The sequence below is a fragment of the Tympanuchus pallidicinctus genome, unplaced genomic scaffold (assembly GCF_026119805.1).
Source record: "Tympanuchus pallidicinctus isolate F22 unplaced genomic scaffold, pur_lepc_1.0 scaffold29, whole genome shotgun sequence".
In the NCBI taxonomy this organism is placed as follows: Eukaryota; Metazoa; Chordata; class Aves; order Galliformes; family Phasianidae; genus Tympanuchus; species Tympanuchus pallidicinctus.
Window position 1 is genome coordinate 2,753,418 of NW_026294746.1, and position 20,206 is coordinate 2,773,623.

A 20,206-nucleotide genomic window follows, 5' to 3' on the forward strand; every position below is an offset into this window, starting at 1 on the left:
GACCAGGGGCTGGGAGGGGAGGGGAGAGGTACAGGGATGGATCTGGGGTCGGTGCACAGCACCTGTGCCAGTGGGAAAAATCCCAGGTCACAGATATAAGCAGTGTGCTCAGGCACACACACTCTGTGCACAGCCCCTGTGCTCATCTCTGTGCCACGGCCCTCAGTTTGCATTGACTGTGCAGCTCCCTATTGCTCCACCGTGGGCAAAAGGCACTGTATCAGGAGAGCTCTCACCTGGACCCAGGCCCCAGTGTGGTCTGGAGGCTGGAAAAGGAGATTAAACACAGTGATTTGTTTCTCCACGCTGGGAGCAAAATAGGGCTGAGGGATTAGCATGGGGCGAATGCGTCCCGCCGCGGTGCGAAGTGCTCCCATCCCATCTCTGGTTGCAGACCCTATCTATCTGGCTGCAGCATCACATTCCCAAGCACAGGAGAATGTCTCTTCCCAAAGGGGGTATCAGGCTTTGCGGTACAATGCAGCCAGAAGCTGAGGAAGGGCAATAAAAGAAGACAAATGACATGCAGGTGCTGGCGGGGATCCCCTGGAATGAGCAGCACTCAGACCTCTCACCATCCCACATGCTTTTCCCACCGGCTCCCATTGCAGGGTGGTTTTCTTTTTTTTCCTCCTGATGTGTGTGGTTCACGTGCACCGAAAGTGCTGGGAATTTCTGCTCCCCAGGTAATGGATCCAGCTGCAAAGCTGCTGTGCTTTCTGGCCCAGGGTTTGCTCACTCAGGTCTGTCTCGTATTTTGAGGTTAAACCAAGCAAAATGTGAGAGATTTAAGAGCAAAGATGGGCGGGGGAGGACCTGGGGCGGGGGGGGGGGAAGGGAGGGTTGAAAGCTGAGTGGGAAGCAAACAGAGCTGTAAAGCTGAGGTTGGCCTCTACAAAAGCCTCCCTTCCCCCCATGAACTGCCTCAACTTCCAAACCACCGCTGGTTGTGGTCCCTAAATTACAGCATGGTTTGATACCTGTAGGAACAGCACCAGAGCCATCAGAGGGTGAGCTTGGCAGTATTACAGCCACCTGGCTGCACCCCCAGCCCCAAGGACTTGCTCTGCCTTGCAGAAAGAAGCAGGTCCTGGTCTGGGCTGGAGCAGCAGCACGGAGTCCCTGTGCCCTCACCGACTGGACTTTCACAACGCATCTCTGCATCTCTGCAGGGAAGCTAAACCCAGTGCCTTCGGATGTTGCCCTCCACGAGGGTGCTCAGCATGGATGGGGATGGCGTGATGATGGGAATGCTGTGATGCTGGGGGTGCTGCGATGTTTGGGATGCTGTGGTGTTGGGGATGCTGTGATGTTTGGGATGCTGTGGTGTTGGGGATGCTGTGGTGTTGGGGATGCCGTAGTTACGGGGATGCTGTGGTTCTGGGGATGCTGTGATGTTTGGGATGCTGTGGTGTTGGGGATGCTGTAGTTACGGGGATGCTGTGGTTCTGGGGATGCTGTGATGTTTGGGATGCTGCAAGACTGGGGATGCTGTGATGTTGAGGATGCTACAGTGATGAGGATGCAGCGATGTTTGGGATGCTGCAACGATAGGGATGCCTTGATGTTTGGGATGCTGTTGTATGGGATGCTGCAATACTGGGAATGCTGTGCTGTTGAGGATGCTACAGTGACAGGGATGCTGTGATGTTTGGGAAGCCGCTCCGTCCCCATATCTCACCAGCAGCAGCCCCATCCCTGGTCTCCTTCCAGGCAGGGAGGGCGTGCTGGGCTGACTCAGCAGCTGGATGGAGCCTGATAACGCCGCGTTATCAGCAGCCGTGGGGTTGATGGTTGCCTTGGGTGCTTTCCAGATCTGGATCCCTGCGGAGCCGCGGTGACTCACGGGGCGGGCCGGGAGGAGGGCACGCTTCCACGGCAGCGATTCGGAGCGAGCCGCCCCCGTTTCGGCAAATGAGGAAATCAGATTTGTGCCAAAGGAGCGTGGCCGCCTGACGGAGGCGTTTCGCAGTTGCTGCTGACACGATCCCATCTTTCAAACCGCACTGCGGGCGCCGGGGGATCCAGCAGCCACATCCCTGCTGCCAGCGGTGGTGCTGTGGAGGCGGGGATGCTGCGTGCGTCCCCGTGTGACATTTGTCACACTGCTGGGAGCCTGCTGGGGTGAGCCGAGCGGGCTGGAAGTGCTGCAGCTGGGAGAGCACCGGGCTGACTCACTGCAGTGTCAGGTTTGATGGCGAATGGGTTTTTCTGCACCTGCTGGCAAAGGGCAATGCTTCCCTCCAGGCCTGGCTCATCCTTGCAGCTTTTGCTGCCCGTCAGCCTGCCTCTCTGGCTCGTGTTGTGCATCCCCTGGGATGCTGCGTGCAGGCGTCAGCAAGGAGAGCTTTCCAGGAAGGCTGCTGCTCACAGCCCCCTCCCTCCCACAGGGCGAGATCTGAAGACGTGCTTTGGTTGTTTTTTTCACATGTGCTGAGCACGCTCCTGCCATTTCCTTATCAAATTTCATTGCATCGATCTGAGGCACGGCTGTGAGCCAGACTCAGTTCCTTCTTAATGCATTTCTGGTGGGTACAAACGTCCTAACAGCATCCCAGCAGGGTTTCCTTGGCTCTGCCTTCGGCTCCCAGCCTTGCTGCCCCACATCCTGCACGCTCCAGGCTCATCCCTGGATCGGAGCCCATCACATCTGAGCACCCTGTGTTTGTTGTCCTCACGGGTGCAGACCTGCTGCTGACCATCCCTCGGCCACGTCCCCACGTGGTGGCTGCCCTTGTGGAGCTGGTGACAGCCAGACGTCGTCGTGACAGCCGGGTTCACACAGAGGCGAAGGGCAGAGCTCAGCTCCCACTCTGACTCACCAGCACAAGCAGCTCATTTAGCTAGCGCCCTATTGAGACATCTCAGCAGCCTCATCCAGAGCAGTAAAAGCCACAGACAGGACGTGGGGCCGGGTGTGGGGCTGAGCCCTGCTGCTGGCAGATCCTCCTGGAGCAGACAGGCAGCTCTGTCGATTGCAAAGGTGCTGCAGCAGCAGATTGGGTTTTGCTGAGGTAGGGATGGAGCAAAGCATCCCCCCACGGGGACAGCCCACCTGCCAGATAGCCATGGCTGCGTGGGGATGGGAGCTTGGAGCCCACAGCATCCGTGATGGGAAATGCAAACCAGATTTGGGAAAGGGTTGTTTGTGCATCTGGCATTGCAGGGCAGGCATCATTAGCAAAGAGTGTGAGACAGATGTTGGGACAACAGCTGGGGACTGTCTGTCTGCAGAGCACTTCTGGTGAGCAAAATGCTTTGGAAAGAACAGGGAAGGGGAAAGGGGGGCTGATGGGGCGGGCTGGTTGCCCTTAGCACCTTGTCAGTGCTGGCTGCATGAAAGCAGCCTTATTGCAAGGTGAGGAACACGTGCTGGGCCGTTCACAGCAGTGTGGGTGTTGCTGGGAGCATCGTGTCCCAGCTGTAATTGCTGGGCTGCAGGAGTTTCTCCCTGTTCTCCCGTGCCCAGACCTGCTCCTGCAGCAGCAGCCCTGCAGATAAGCAGGTGTCAGGATGGGGATTAGAGCCTATTTACCACCTCGCTGCCCAGACATGCAAAATAACAAAAGCAATTAGGAAAAGGTGGTGAGGACAGCAGTGCTAAACCGGGAGCAGGTTTGCATTTCTGTGCCCAGGGTAAGAGGGGTGAGTGCAGCCCAAAGCACTGAAGGAAAGGGCCAATGGCAAAGTGTGAGTCGCTAATTTGCTCCCGGTGGTGCAGCCACGGAAGGAATCCAGTCTGAATAAACTCCTTTCTGCTCTGATTAATTGTCCCCCCCCTGGTTATGAACAATGCAGAGCAACACAGGGATAATATTCACGCGAGGGAAATGGGGAAGACGGGCACCCAAACGCTGCCATTAACGAGGCTAAATAGCCCAGGCTGGCCCTGAACGCATTAAAGTGGCCGAGGGAGCCCTGGGAGGAAGGAATGTCCCCTATTAGCCGAGCCCCCAGTGGCCCTGCCACCACAATAGGGCCGAGCTGCCCTGCTCTGCACTGCCTGCTGCTGCCCCGGGTTCAGTTCAATGTCAGCCCAGCATCCACAAGCTGCAAATTACCAGAGGGCGTTGAGGCTCTTTCAGCCCCACTGAACCCTATCCACGGGGAAATAATCCCACTGCACATCGGGGAGTTCCTTCCAGCACTGCAGCTCGGTTGTACCCACAGCACGAAGGTTTTACAGATGGAGAGCTTTGGGGTTTCTTGCCAGCCACCCGTGGGGGAGGAATGCAGGGAGAGCTGCAAAGCTTGGCCGTATTCCTCTGGGTTCCCTGCAGGCTCAGTGCTGCCCTGGGCTGGGAACCCACTGCTGTTGGCATCTTTGCATCCCCAAGAAGTGAGTGGTGCAGGAATACCAAAGCAATGGGAACCATCGCAGCGGTGCAACGGGGGACAGCTGTGCTCCAGCTGTGAGTCTCCCCCCCAGGTCACCCGTGGCTCAGCAGTTAATTGCCTTCCCTTTAAAGCAGGGAAATAAATGTGCTGGGTTTACTGGGCAGCCTGGGCACGTTTTATGGTTGCCACCCACCGCAGTCCGGACCCAACGCCGCCTTCAGGCGACGACCTCCGTGGCAGCAGAAGCACTGGGAGCAGTTGAAATGTGGCAGTAAGGATTTGGCTTCATCCTTAACCGCTGCCTTTCAGCACGTCATCCTTCATCCCTCTCTCAGCCTGCTGCTCCCCCAGCCAGCCCCGCTCCCATTGTTCCTCTGGGTTTATTTGTTTTGAAGAGCTGCATTTCCAGCTGATCGCTAGCATTTCTGGGGGAGTTTGTTGTTAATTTTTGTAGAAGAGCCCCCAAAAGGCACCGAGCTTCGCTGCTGTGGGGTGAGCCTCATCCAACCCCACCTCTGTGCTGCACCCCGGCTCGCAGGGCGCAGTGCGGACGCTGTTGGGTTTGCTGTGTGTGGCATCACCCGTAGGTGTGGGGCTGAGGGTGTGTGGGATGTGACAGCCCCAGGGGCTGCAGGAGGCAGGATGGACGTCCCTGGTGCTCTGGCGGAGGTGGCAATGGGATGCAAAGCACTGTGAGCAAGTCCCAAAGGCGCCTTCACTTCCCTTCTGCAGTGCGCTATGGAAGTCCCTAAAGACCTCAGACCTATATGGGATGCCCTGCTGGGGATGCTGGCAAAAAGAAGCCAAGCAAGTAGCAGCTTTGCTGACTGTTTCTAGTTGGAAAAGGAAGGGTTTGTGGCTGTTTCCTGTTGGGAAGGGAATGGTCTGTGGTTATTCCCCGTTGGGAAGGGTTCGTGGCTGTTTCCAATTGGGAAGGGAAGAGTTTGTGGCTGTTCTCAGTTGGGATGGGAAGGGCTCAGGGTTATTCCCCATTGGCAAGGGTTCGTGGCTGTCCCTAGTTGGGAAGGGAAGGGTTTGTGGTTTATTCTCCATTGGGAAGGCGTTGTGGTGATGCCACGGGCTCAGCCCAGGGTCCCTGCTCCTGCCCGTGTCGAGGCATTCCCATGAGAACAAATTCCTGTGCCCAGCCACCTCCACCTCCCCTCCTCTTCCCCCTGCTTAATTGCTTTGCAAATGTTAAATGTTTTGGCTCAGCATCCAGACCCCTGTCTGGCTCCTGTAGATACAGCCTAACCCTAGGGGAGCGCCGGGGCACCGGCCCCTCCGGTCCCCTCTTTGCCATAGCAGCGAGCCCCCGCCAGGATGGCCATTGTGTCCCCCTCCCCTGGACGGAGCACCTGGAGACCTCCTTGTAAAAACTTCATTTGCTGGGGAAAGCTTTGATTAAAGCTGCCTGGCGGGGGGCTGCCCCACTCCCGAGTCAATATTGGTTTTGGAGCAGATGGGGGTGAGATGGGGGCTGCGGGCTCGGGGCCGGGGGATGCCTTGGGGGCCCACGGCAGCGCTGCTGAGATCAAAGGGGGGCAGACCCGGCGAGGTGGGGCAGCCCCGCACGCTGGAAACCTCTGGGAACAAAAGCATCAAAGTAAATCAAATGAAACTAATTGAAGAGCTTTAGCATTAAATAACGAGGGAGAGGCTTTCATGAAACGCCAGCTTCTTCCCGTCAAAAAAAAAAAAAAAATCCGGGGGACTTGCTTCCAAGAAACCCAACGCCACCGTCCTTCACAACAACAATCCCTAAACCCAAACAGCGTGCACAAAAGGGAGAGATCAGGATGGATGTGTGAGCCCAGAGGGCCGTGGGGGGGGAGGTGGGCACCCCAAGCACGTTTTCCCGTATCGCTCCAGGCCCTGGGATGCGGGCAAGTTGTGATGCAGGCACACAGGGATGCTCAGAGCATCGCTGCACTCGTCCAGCTCCAGCTCCCAAAGCACCGTGCCTGCCCTGTCTGCACCAGCTGGGCCATAGGAGGTGTTTGCCCATTGCCACCAACGGCACTTTCTCATCCTTTGGGTTTAACCCACTCTTGGCCGGGCGTGAGGTCAGTTCTCCATCCCAAAACAGAGTGGGAGCAGTGATGGGATCGACACGCAGCCCCGCACCCCCCTGCCAGCCCCTCCTGGGAAATGAAAGCAGAGAGAAGCGGGGATGGTTTTCCCTGTGAGAAGGAAAGCCATTGAAATGTCCTCGTTAGCCGCTGGCTAAACCGGATTGTGGCCATGATGAAAGAAACCCACATGAAGACAATTAGACTAAATTATGTCCAGTCACAGAAGACAAGTTAACAGCGAAATGCGAGGCAGTTCGACTCCAGCCAGGCTCGATGTCTGGCTTACCCCATCGCTGCCACTCATACATCACCGATCAAGGGAAGCCCCTGCAGGTTGTTTTAAACCAGGGCCAGCAGGAGGTTGGGCTAATGAGTAAAATCTGAACATTCCTCAAATTTCCCATCCATCCCAGGGTGAGGGGAGGGTGGGGAAAGGGGGATGGGGACACAGCGGCTCACGGCGGAGTGACAAAGCGCTGGGAGCAGAGAGATGTCAACCCCACATGGAGCTGAGCTGTGCCAGCCCGGAGGAGAAGCCCTCCACCGAAGCATCCACCTCTCTGCCCATCCCAATAGGGTGAAATGAAGCTGGGGTGATTAACGGCGTGGTTGCTGCCGTGGTTGGGCTGGGTTTATCCAGTGAAGCACCCTTCTGTGGGGTATGCAGGGATGTGGGTGCTGGGGGCACAGCTGGCACAAGGGATGCTCAGAGCAATGCGGGGCTGCTCAGCCCCCTGCGTTCCCGCAGAGACAACCCAAGAGCCCACTCATCTCCCAGCCTCATCCATAGCAAAGCCAATAAATAAATAAACCTCGCCCACCTCTTTGGGGTTCTTTAACAGGGGTGTGTGGAGGAGGGGAAAGGTAATTAAAAGACATCAAAGAGAGGGCAGGAAGAAAAAAGGCATTTTCAAGAGGGAAGAAAAGGGGAAGCAGCCATTGCCGATCGATACAATTGCAGTGCTTGAAGGCACAGAGCAACTCACCCATGGGACACCCCAAGGACCCTCCCCAGGAGCGAGACCCCAGCAGAGTCCCCTCCTTTAGCATCCCTGTGATGATGAAGGTGATTTTGGCTTCTTGATGTTGACAATGGCCAACTCTTTCTGCAAGGGAGCAGCGTGGGGATGTGGGGTACCAATGGGATGTGCAGCCATGGGGAGTGGGGCGGATGGATGCAGAGCCCACTGGGTTGAGCACGCGCAGCAAGTCAGAGCATAGGATTTTACTCATCCTTCGAGCCTTAAACCCATGAAATTAACAAAAAAAAAATGCAATTAGAAGAGAGGAAAAGACGGGAATTAATCAGTAATCAACTTTTACCCTTTCTCTTCGTTAATGAAACCAGCATATGGTCCCCATCCCGAAGACCAGCCGCCTCCTGCTCGTGGCTCCTCTCCCTCTGCCACGCTCGTTCCCCGTCTCCATCGCCCTCTCCCTGGGATTTTAATTACATTCATCTATTTCCACTCACTAGGTCTGTCACTTTGCAGCGGGGCCGCTGTAATTATGCTGTGGGAAGCAGAGCTCACTTCGCCGAACCCTGAGCGGATTAAGGATCCTCCGTGCCTTTTCCCACCCCTCTCTGCCAGGTACCTGCACAAAGATGACAGATGGTCAGGGACCATTTATTTCCCCTAATGAGCTGGTACAAAAGGAGATGGCTCCCAAAACGCGTGTATATTTTCGGTTAACTCAAAATGCCCCAAACTCCCGTGGCTTTGGTTGGGAGATTGGGAAGGGTCTGAACCTGGAGCGTGCCAATAAAATGGGGATTTGGGACTTCTGTGTGTGGGAAACAGGGTTGAGGGACGTTAAAAGTTTCAGCACATGCTCAGCTCAGCCAGAAGCCAGCACAACAGTGAGGCTTAGGGCTGCTGATGGGCGCTGGGGGTTGCCAAAGGATGAGGAAGATAATTCCAACGTGCAGAGATTATGGCATGAAAAGGGCGCAGGGAAGCAGAGCCTGAGCTGATGCAAAGCACCAGAGCTTGGAGGATCTACACAGATTTGTGCCAGCGGACGGCTAATCCACGCAACTTTGGGGTTTAATCTCCATGAGCACCTTTTTCCCACGCTGCCTTACACCAGGCATGGGCGCCCACCTCCAGCCCGCAGCCCCCAGCCTCAAAGCTTTGGGATGGCACGGGTTTCTTACCCAGGAGAGAAACGGGTTTGCTGCTCCCATACTTTTGCTGGAGGCAGCACCAACGCTGGGTCCCAAAGTCAGCACTGAGGAATGGTGCGATGGCCAACGAGACTGTCCTGGGAAGAGAGGTGCTGGGAAAGCCAAGGGTCCTGACCCGTGCTGGTAATTAAAGACCCCAACTGTGGTTTCTGCAATGGGCAGGGCTGTGCTGGCTGGGCTCCAGCTCGGGTAATTGCATTCAGCCCTGCAGCCCCGCGGGCGGCTCGGTGGCAGCTGTGACATGGCACAGTGAGCGCCGGGGCTGCGGGGCGACGTGGGGGCACCCAGATAAAAGGTGAGCACGGGGTATTCAGCGCCCAACCCCGCTGCTAGCTCATTAAAAGACAACATTTGCAGGTCCCCTTTAAACTGTTTATCCACTATTGAAAATACCATATGTTACACGTCCATGAAGATCAGCTTTCAGCCGCAAGATAAGCTGCCTCCATTTATTGTTCTTCCTTTTCTCCCTCCTCCCTCTCTCCCTCCCACCCCCTGGGCTTTTAATTACATCCATCGCCTCCCAGCCTGGGGATGGTGCCTCCTCACAGCCCTGCAAAGGAACAGGGCCCAACACTTCCCTATGGAAGAGAGGGATGGTTTTGCTTCCCGCACGCAAGTCCTAAAGCGAGCGACATTTAGCACCGCCGTGAAATCTCAGCCAAGATTGGAATTTATTTTAAGACGCCGGCCTTTAAATTTTTCATTAAACCTTTTCCCCCTGTGATGCAGCAAGCTTCTGCGGGGACCGGGGGAACGGCGTGTTTGCATGCTTAGCACGTCAGGAGGGGAGGAGGGTGTTGCTTGGGTAAAGATGCCCCAGTGCACATCCTTGTGCTAGAGCAGGAGCTTGCCCCAGGCTCCCTAAGCTCTGGGTGGGCTCTTGCAGCGCTGCCTGCTGCTGCAGGGCTTGCTGGAAGCACGCTGCCAGCAGGGTTGGCTGCTTGCAGCTCTGTCAGCCTTCAAGCTGAAATTCTCTGTGACTTTTGCAGGGAAGGCGATGCCTGGAGGAGCACCGAGGGGATGAAGCAGCCTGCAGGAGATCTGCTGCCTTCTGTCCCTGCTGGATGCACGGCACGGGCTCTGCTTGCTGCTAGATCACCCCTTCCCACCACCACATCTGCAACACCGGGAACTTCTGCAGAGCACAGCTGCATGCAGGGTGCATCCAGGCACACGGGGAGGTTTGTGCAAGGCAGCAGCTTCCAGCCCGAGCTGCCTTGTGTTCTGTGTGCAGCAGAGAGGTGTATCATTAATCTATTAATTATTCACACCGCGCCAGACGGGCGCGCGGAAGATCAGACGGGGATTGCTGGCTCCCAGCGAGCTCCTCGACTCTCCTTATGTCAAGAACTGCTCTTCAGTCACAGGCACGTTGTCACCGGCCACCTGCATGTGACAGGGCAATCTTTGTTAAAATCCCAATTAGCAGATAATAAGGCCAGCACGAAACAATCTCTCAAGCCAGATTGGCGCCCGCCCTCCTATTCTTTTCATTTTTTTTTGTCCTTTCCCTCTCTAAAATAAATATTTCTCGCCAGAACTTGAGGGCAAGAGGCAGCTCAGGTGAGTGGAGGAGGGATGGAGCAGAAGGATGCTGGAGGGAAGCCATGCATAGAATCATAGCATTGTAGAGTCATAGAGATGTAGTATCATAGAACCTTAGAGCTGTAGAATCATAATGCCATAGAATCATACAGTGATAGTCATAGAACCATGGAATCACAGAATGATAGTCATAGAACCATGGAATCATAGAGTGATAGAGTCATAGAACCATGGAATCATAGAGTGATAGAGTCATAGAACCATGGAATCATAGAGTGATAGAGTCATAGAACTATGGAATCATAGAGTGATAGTCATAGAACCATGGAATCATAGAGTGATAGTCATAGAACCATGGAATCACAGAGTGGTAGAGTCATAGAACCATGGAATCACAGAGTGATAGAGTCATAGAACCATGGAATCACAGAGTGGTAGAGTCATAGAACCATGGAATCATAGAGTGATAGAGTCATAGAACCATGGAATCATAGAGTGGTAGAGTCATAGAACGATGGAATCACAGAGTGATAGTCATAGAACCATGGAATCACAGAGTGGTAGAGTCATAGAACCATGGAATCACAGAGTGGTAGAGTCATAGAACCATGGAATCATAGAGTGATAGTCATAGAACCATGGAATCACAGAGTGATAGAGTCATAGAACCATGGAATCACAGAGTGATAGAGTCATAGAACCATGGAATCATAGAGTGATAGAGTCATAGAACCATGGAATCACAGAAATGTAGAACTGTAGAATCGTGGAATCATAGGATCATTCAATTGTAGTCATGGAGTCATGGACTCAAGGAACCACTGAATGATCAAATGGTTGGGTTGGAGGGACCATTAGATACAACCAAGTTCCAAGCCCACCATGGAGTCCATCCCTACCCAGATCCCACAGTGTTGGGTCGTTGGAAGGCCCTGAGCAGTTTCCTTTTCATTACTTGCTTGTAGCTGCCACAAACCATTAATGCAGGGTGATGAAGGCTGAGTGGGGCCAACAGGCCTGAAAGCCACTCTTTCATTGAGGTCTTCAGTAAGAACAACTGGAGGAAGCTAGAAGAGCTCATGGTCTGCATGGTGCAAGTCATGGAGAGAGAAAGCTATAGAAGGAGATGTGAGATTCCCTTTGCAAGGCTTAGGGCAACAAGTATTGGGCTCAGTGAAGGTCTTTCCAACCTAGGAACCATGATCCCATGAGGTACATAGTCCCAACCCTGGAGGTGCTCCAAACCATGGCGATGTGGCACAGAAGGTCAGTGGGCACGGTGGGGTGGGTTGGATGTGGTGATCTTGGAGGTGTTTCCAACCTGTGATCCCAAGCACCGCGACTGCCACAACTTCACGGGGAGCAGTGTGCCAAGCTGGGTGCCCTGTCCCCTCCACCTATCTAAGATCACTCCTCTTGCCATTCCAGGAGATTTTTTTTTTAGTATAAAATCAACACCACGAAAGATCGTGATCTTGTCAAAGGAAGACATCAGGGCACTTTTCTCATCACTGTGTGCACTGCGGTGACTCATTTGCTTATTTTTAACTGGGGCAGGTCCTACCGAAGGAGAAAAACGACTCCAAGCCTGAGTGACAGTGATGGGGGATGGAGTCCCAACGTTAATCTTCTCCATGCAGGTCTGAAGAAGTGGAACCCTCCACTGAACGCCATGTTGTCTCATAACCCTTGTAAACAAGGCGAACTTCTTCAAAATATTTATTTTAGGTATCAAATTGAATGTTCCAGCTCTTGGGGAATTCGATTCGCTCTTTGCAGGCAGGGATCCCAGTGCCTCAGCACACAGCTTTAAAGGCACTGCTCCACTCTTTTGGATTAGTGACCCATTCTAACAGGTCCTCATTGAGCGCCGCTGTGGGTCTCTCAAAGAGTCCATTGGACGCAGCTTACAAAGGAGTTGAGCCGGAGATGAAGAGTTTACAAAAAGTTTGTAGGAAACCGTGGAGTCCTTTTAAAAGAGAATAAACTGCCACTGCTGTGTCTGGGCTGAGTTAATCTGATTAGGCCAAGCTCATCAACAGCCCTGCTGAAAGGAGTGAGGGGGAATTCGGGCTGGGGCGGCCCCAGAGAGAAACCAGGGTCCTTTTTAGCATGGAAGTCAAACAAAACCCATTGTGGCAGAGCCTGCTCGCCTACAGATGGCAAAACGACACATCTTTGCAAAGGCAAAGTAAATATCCTTGATGGTTTTTCTTTTTTTTTTTTTTTTCTTCTTCTCCTCAGATGTGAGATTAACAGATATCAAAGTGAATGGGGCTGTGAAGCACTGTGGATACGTGTCCTGGCTGCTCAGGTTGATGAAGTTCACCTTCTCTGAGTAAAACATGGAGGGATAGGCAGCCCTCACACCCAGCACTGCTTCTCCCCTGTCCCTTTGGAATTGCATGGTATCTATGTGGGAAGCAATGCAGACCCAGCGTCCACCAAGGCACGCGGTGGTGGTGGGTTGGCGGTTGGGCTTGGTGATCCTAGTGGCCATTTCCAGCCTTAATGACTTGACAACTCTATGATTCCATGCTCCATCATCACCCGCTTTGGACCGTCCCTCCGTGGATGACCAGGCAATGCACCACCAAGGCTCTGCAGCAACCTCCTTGCAAACCCAACCCCTGCATCTTCTCGTGGCCGTAACATCCCTAAGCAGCAGCACTGCACTGCAAGTCACCGCACTTGGACGACGTGCTTGCATGATGCCCTTATATGATGCACTAGCAAGAAGCAATGACACCATGCACTTGTATGATGCACCAGCACGATGCACTTACACGATGCACCTCCATGATGCACTCGTATGATGCACTTCCACCATGCATTTCTACGATGCACTTGCACAGTGCAGCCAAGGAAAAGCTACCAGGTCTTCTCTCCTCACCCTTTTCCCCAGGTTTCAGCACAGCAATCCCACAGTTTTGACCTTGGAAAGCACTGCAGCATTTGACCAAACACCTGAACAAGACTTCAGCCCCCACTGCATCTCGTAGAGGCTGTGCAGGGCCAGGCAGCGCTCATTGTGGGCAAAAGAAAACCCCTAATTAAACACCCCGTCGGGAAGTGACATCCCCACCACTGCTCTGCATTAGAGGAGCCAGGGCCGTGCTTGGATTTACCATAGGCAGCTCCTTAGCCAATATAATTAAGAACAGTATCAGTGGAAGGCATGTAAGGAGATTTTCTCCCCGAGGCCACCTAATACAGATGTAATTGACTCTATTTTCTGCTTTCTGCACATGGATTGCCGCAACTCAGCCCCTATTATCCGCCAACAAATGAACAGGATCTGCTGAAAGGACCTCTCCAGCCAGGGCCAGGCGCAGAGAATGGAGCACTGGGCTGTGTTAAATCCGGACACAACGCTCTCCTTCCCTCCCTTTTCATCTCCGCCGCCTTTTCAAGATGTTTTCCATGCGGGATCAGTCAGCAAGATTTGGGTTTTGGGCAAAGCGTTGGCACTCGGGGAAAGAAGGGAACATCTGTCCCAATCAGCTGTGCTATTCTGCGCCGCCCCACAAAACCGGGCGATGCCTTCGAGAGGGGCTTTGTGAGCACGGCTGCAATTTCCTTTCGCTGCGATATCGAAGGGCGGGGAAGGAGGAAGGGAGGTGAGAAAAGAAATTAAACCCCATTGGCTTTGTGGTGAAAGAGGCCCTGAAAAAAAAAAATCTCCATTTCTAACGCTGCAAAATCCCCGCCGCGTTCCCACAGCCGTCCCCCAAAAGGATGTCCTCAGCAGCAGAGGCACAAGGAATAATAGTTTGTTAGTGCAGATAGCAATTTGCTTAGCAATACCCTTGCTTACAGCTGAAGGGGCCTCGACGCTTCCTTGGGGGCTCTGGGATGCTCTGAGCATCCCAATGGTGCACATGGGATGTGGTGGTGCAGTGATGCAAGGGATGCATCCCAATGGTGCACATGGGATGCAATGGTGCAAGGGATGCACCCCAATGGTGCACATGGGATGCAATGGTGCAAAGGATGCACCCCAATGGTGCACATGGGATGCAATGGTGCAAGGGATGCACCCCAATGGTGCACATGGGATGCAATGGTGCAAGGGATGCACCCCAATGGTGCACATGGGATGCAATGGTGCAAGGGATGCACCCCAATGGTGCACATGGGATGCAATGGTGCAAGGGATGCACCCCAATGGTGCACATGGGATGCAATGATGCAAGGGATGCACCCCAATGGTGCACATGGGATGCAATGGTGCAAGGGATGCATCCCAATGGTGCACGTGGAATGTGGTAGTGCAGTGATGCAAGGGATGCACCCCAATGGTGCACATGGGATGCAATGGTGCAAGGGATGCACCCCAATGGTGCACATGGGATGCAATGGTGCAAGGGATGCACCCCAATGGTGCACATGGGATGCAATGGTGCAAGGGATGCACCCCAATGGTGCACATGGGATGCAATGGTGCAAGGGATGCACCCCAATGGTGCACATGGGATGCAATGGTGCAAGGGATGCACCCCAATGGTGCACATGGGATGCAATGGTGCAAAGGATGCACCCCAATGGTGCACATGGGATGCAATGGTGCAGTAGTGCAAGGGATGCATCTCAATGGTGCAAACGGGATGCAATGGTGCAAGGGATGCATCCCAATCATGTACATGGGATGCAATGGTACAAAGATTTTCCCTCTCCACTTTTGGGAGCATTGGCCTGTCTGACCCTGCTAATTAACTGTGGCTGATCAGAGCACTGAGCTCCAGAGGGAAGACTTGTCCCATGCTGCCTCCCATGCAACCTGCCAGCCCTGATGTCTTCATTCCCTTCCAGCATCCCCTCATGGAACACAACCCCAAGCACATTGCGCGGCAAGGGATGAGCACAGGGGATAAGGTGGGAGAAATCTTGGGGGGTGACAGCCTGGCCACACACAAACAGCAGCAAAAGGGCCCAGCTGCCAGCCCCACACAGCCCCAGCAAAGCCCCATGCAGCCCCCACCACCCTGGGCCGTTTCTCAGCTGCAAAGCTTTTCAAAGGGGCTCCCATGTTTTCCGAGCTCGGCTGCAATCAAGTTGGGTTTAGGGATCAAAGTGCACGCATCTGAGGGAGCTGTTTGCGCTCCTCTGTCCTCTGATCCAACAGAAATATGGGGATTAAATCCGTGATGCAGAGCTCGGAGAGCAAAGAGCCCTTCAGGTAGTTTGGTGTGGGGGTTATGTGTGTGCAGGGGGGGTTCTAAGTGTGCAAAGGCCGTTGCAACAGCAGCAGTGCAATCTGGTGCAGGAGGGTGTGAGCGTGCAGTGATGGGGGGAGCAAACAGGAGGGGGTTGTTGCAGAAAGGTGAAAGCAAAGCAGAAAAGCAAAGCATGGGGTGACAGCAGGCGTCGTGTTCTGTGCTGTGTGTGGTTATGATCGGGTAAGAGGGAGTTTGTGAAGAGTCAAGGGGGTGGTGTGAAAGGAGAGTTGGAATTGCTATGGGGTTGGTGAAGGGAATGAGAAAGGATGGGGGGGGGAAAGGGGGGAAGGAAGAAAAAAGAGAATAAGGGAAAAGGGAGAGGAGGAAAAAAGAAGAAAAAGAAAATGAGAAGAAGAAAAGAAGAAAAAAGAAGAAAAAGGAAGGAAAGGGAAAAAAAGAAAAATGGAAGAAGGAGACAGAAGGAAAAAAGGAGGGGAAAAGGAAGGGAAAAGGAAGGGAAAAGGAGGGGAAAAGGAGGGGGGAAAAAAAGGGAAAAAAAAAGGAGAAAATGGAGAAAAAATGGAGAGAAAAAGGAGGGGAAAAGGAGGGGAAAAGGAGAAAAATGGAGGAGAAAAAAAAGGAGAAAAAAAGGAGAAAACAGAGAAAAAATGGAGAGAAAAAGGAGGGGAAAAGAAGGAGAAGAAAAAATAGAGGAAAAAAAAAAAGGAGAAAAAAAGAGAAAAAAAGGAGAAAAAGGGGGGAAAAGGAGCAAAAGGAGAAAAACGAGAGAAAGGAGAAAAATAGAGAAAAAGGAGAAAAAAGGAGGAAAAAAAGGACGAAGAAGAAAAAAAAAAAAAGCAAAAAGGAAAGAAGAAAAAAAAGTAAAGAGAGAGAAGGAAAAAAAAAAAAAGAAGGAAAAAAAAAGAAAAAGAAATAAAACCTAACAACCAAAAAAAGGACGAAGGACGCAGCGCGGCCCGCCGCTCGCCCCCCCCCAGCCGCTCCCCGCCCCACACGCACGCGCTCTGCGCACGGCCGCGCGCTCCCCTCCCTCCCCCCGTTTTCCCGCCCCTCCCACCCCTGGGGCTGCCCTCGCGCGCGCGCCATGCCCGGGTGCGGCGGCGCGAGGCGGCGCGCGTTGGCGCGGGGCGGGGTTTTCCCATGCGGGCTGCCGGCCGCGCGGCGGCACGTGCTCCGGGCGGGGGGGGCGGGGGGGGGCACGAGCGCCGCCGCCCGCCGCTCGTTGAGTGACAGCGGGCCCGCCGCCAGCCAATAGGAAGGAGCGCCGCCGTTCGCCCGTCGCCTGTTGGCTCGCGAGGTCTGGAGAAGGGAGGGGGCGGTGCGCGTGACGGACGGGCGCGGGGCGGACGGCCAATGGGAACTCCGCGTCCGTCCGCCCCGCGCTGCTATTGGTTGAGGGGAGTGTGGGAACGGCCGCGGCGGCGGGTTCACACGAATGGGGAGCCGGCGGCGGGTATAAAAGGCGGGGGGGCGCCGCTCGCGGGCATTGCTGGTCCCGCCGCCGCCAGCGTCGCACGCGTTCGTTGCCCGCTTGGAGCGCCTTCCTTCCCGCGCTTCTTTTTTTTTTTTTTTTTAACCTCTTTATTTTTTTTTTCCCAATTTCTTCGTTTTTAACTGAATTTCTTTTAGTTATTTTAATTTCCCTTTTTACCTCGCCATGCCCGCCGACACGGGCATGGAAAAACCCACCGCTTCCCCTATCGCGGGGGCACCGGCCAACGCCAGCCACACGCCGGATAAACCGCGGAGCGCCAGCGAGCACCGGAAGGTAAATGGCAGCGGATGGCGGCGAGCCCGCGGCCGGGCCGAGGTCGGTGTGCGGGGTCAGGGGGCCGGGGCCGGGGGCGAGCAGCGGGCGGTGACGGTGTGCGCTGTGCCCGCAGTCCTCCAAACCCATCATGGAGAAGCGACGGCGGGCGCGCATCAACGAGAGCCTGGGGCAGCTGAAGATGCTCATCCTGGACGCGCTGAAAAAAGACGTGAGTACAGCAACGCTGGGGTCTGTAAGGGGGGGAGGGGTTGCCGCTGTGTTGTGATGCGGGGAGGGGGCTCTGAGTGCCGGTGTTGTTCCCGCAGAGCTCACGGCACTCCAAGCTGGAGAAGGCTGACATCCTGGAGATGACGGTGAAGCACCTGAGGAACCTGCAGAGGGCACAGATGGCCGGTGAGTAACCCCCCATCCCTACCCCCTGACCCCGGGGGCTGGAGCCCCCGGTGGTCCCCCAGCCCTTGGGGAGCCCCTAAAGGAGCCCCTAAAGCTCATGCGAGGCTCGGGAACTCTTAGGGACCCCAAACTTGCATGGAAACTACTAGGAAGCCCGAAATCCCATGCAAACCTCAGAAGCTCATGGGGATCCCCAATGAACCCATGCAAACCTTCCAGAACTTATAGGGAGCCCTAAAAACTCTTCTGGCCCCCAAATTCAAGCCTCAAAAAATCTTAAGACCCAAGGAAGTCCGTGGAAATCCCCCCCCCCCCCCCCCCCCCCAAAATCAACTTTGGGAAGAACATTTAGGGACATGCCCAAACCCATGTGAACTTGCTGAACTTCTTGGGACCCCAATGAAATGATGCAACCCCCCAAAAAAGCTCTTAGTGCTCTTCCAAAAAAAAAAAAAAGAAAGCAGCCTCTCAACACCCACATGAACCCCAAGTACTTCAAAGGACCCCAAAAGCCTCTGCGAGCTCTAAGGGCTCCCAAAAACCCTCCAAGGAAGCTTCTTGAGACCTCCCTGCCAAGAAATTTGTTCTGTTTTTTTCCCTACAGCCGCCCTCAGTGCTGACCCCAGCGTGCTGGGCAAATACCGGGCTGGTTTCAATGAGTGCATGAACGAGGTGACGAGGTTCCTGTCCACGTGTGAGGGGGTGAACGCTGATGTGCGAGCCCGCCTGCTGGGCCACCTCTCTGCTTGCCTGGGGCAGATCGTGGCCATGAACTACCTGCCCCCCCCTCCTGCTGGCCAACCTGCACATCTGGCTCAACCTCTGCACGTCCAACTGCCTCCTACCACCACCGGAGCTGTGCCGGTGCCGTGCAAGCTGGAACCAACCGAAGCTCTTTCCCCTAAAGTCTATGGGGGTTTTCAGCTCGTTCCAGCCACCGACGGTCAATTTGCCTTCCTCATCCCCAACCCGGCGTTCCCACCTGGCTCTGGACCGGTTATCCCACTCTACGCCAACTCCAACGTCCCAGTGTCCACAAGTGGAGGCTCTGGGAATTCATCCAGCACCCCGTCAGCATCCCCCGTGCAGGGTTTGACATCGTTTGGGCACAGCGTGGTGCCCGCATCCCAGGCAGGCAGCCCTATTGCTGAGCGCAGGGAGTCCGTCTGGAGGCCGTGGTGACCAATCCCATCCCTCATCCCAAAAACTCTGCCTTGGCTCCGTTCTATGGAGCCCTGTTGTGGTTGTTGTATTTTTTTCCTAAGCAGATTTCAACATGAGGGGGGGAAAAAAAACAAAAAACAAACAAAAAAACGAAAGGACCTCGTTAGGAACTCGCTATTTATTATTCTCAGAGGTTGGGATCTCGATTTGTATTTTTACTCCTTTGAAATGCCTTTATTTGAGATACATTTTTTTTTTTTTAATTAAGGAGAAATAAATGAGAAATAGTTTTGTAACAAAGAACTCAAAGTATGATGCCAAAGTTGTTTGTATCCCCGTCGGTCCGTGCGTGTGTTGCGTGTGCCTGTGTTGGAGACCTCCAAAAACAAAAAGGAACAAAATAATAATAATGCAGGTGTCGAAATAAACTCTTTGAAATAGAACTTTTACTTTCTCCTCTCATTTGAATGGGCAGAGACAAAGCCGACGCTGCAGGAAGGCGATAGGGGCCGGCTTTATGGCCTTGAGTGTGGCTGTAGGAGGGCTCTGTGCAGCAGATAGGGGAGGTGATGAGGGGCTGTGTGAGCACAGCTTCCTAAATCCGTGCTCCTGGAAGCTGGGCAATGCATGCTTGCTGCGTGAGATAATCCAACTTGAAGCTTTCCTCTGTATTATGGCTCTGCATTACCTTTCCGTGGGGGTGGTGCGTGCAAAAGTTACTATCTCGACCCACAAAAGAGGCAAGAGAGTCCGTCCCCATTGTGAGGAGGGTAATTAGAAGGTATAAAGGGTCTCATCGAGTATGCAGCGGGCTCTTTGGGAAGTTGGGAGCCCTATTGAAACGCCTGGGAACTCGGAGCTGAGGGTTAATGTGTGTCTTTTTTTTTTTTCTTGCTTTCTTTCTTCCCTTCTCTCTCCCTGCTCTCATTGACATGGCCAGATAGACTCCGATACTCAATGCTGTTGTAAATTCAATTGCCCGGCCTCACAATGCCGACCTCATAAAAGAGAATCACTCGGGGTTGTGGCTTTTATTTTATTTTCTTCCAGTAAGTATCGGAGCTGAGGAAAAGACAGTTTTGCCACCCATTCTGCCTCACCCCCAGCACTTGAATCCCGGCCAAGTGGAAGCAATGGCAGCCTCACCCACACGGAATTAAACCGCTTCCAATTGTCACCAATTAATAAGGCCACGGTGAGGAGAAAGACCATTTGAGTGGTATGGGAGGGAGGGAAGGCTGGTTGTGTGCTTTGCTCTGCGTTTGTGAGGTCAGGCCGTTGGAGTCCTTGCAAGGGGAAGCCATGTGTGTGCCATTACACGTCCAATGGATGCCATCTGGATGCCATCCTCACGTCCAGTGCATGCCGTGCGTGTGCCATTGCCCCGTGCACTGATGCCCTGTGCAATGGATGCCCTGTCCAATGGATGCCCTGTCCATTACCATTGCCACACCAGGGGCCACGATGCATCGTAACCACGTTTCTCATCCATCCTTGAATCCCCTGGCACCCCCGCATGCGATGCTCCTCACCCCCCTTCCCAACCCTC

General features: G+C 54.0%; 1 protein-coding gene and 1 long non-coding RNA gene across 2 annotated transcripts; both read left to right on the forward strand.

The window, feature by feature from the left end:
- Positions 1-1,962: 1,962 nt before the first annotated feature.
- Positions 1,963-10,487, forward strand: LOC128084897 (uncharacterized). Its single transcript, XR_008208728.1, has 3 exons — positions 1,963-2,189; positions 7,891-8,005; positions 9,594-10,487. It is a non-coding gene; the product is annotated as an uncharacterized LOC128084897 (long non-coding RNA).
- A 6,317-nt stretch (positions 10,488-16,804) lies between these two features.
- Positions 16,805-19,100, forward strand: HES4 (hes family bHLH transcription factor 4). Its single transcript, XM_052691557.1, is given in 6 exon segments — positions 16,805-17,097; positions 17,213-17,308; positions 17,406-17,493; positions 18,098-18,529; positions 18,532-18,605; positions 18,607-19,100. Coding segments are annotated over 6 exon segments (870 nt in total). The 5' UTR covers positions 16,805-16,986; the 3' UTR covers positions 18,676-19,100.
- Positions 19,101-20,206: the final 1,106 nt, after the last annotated feature.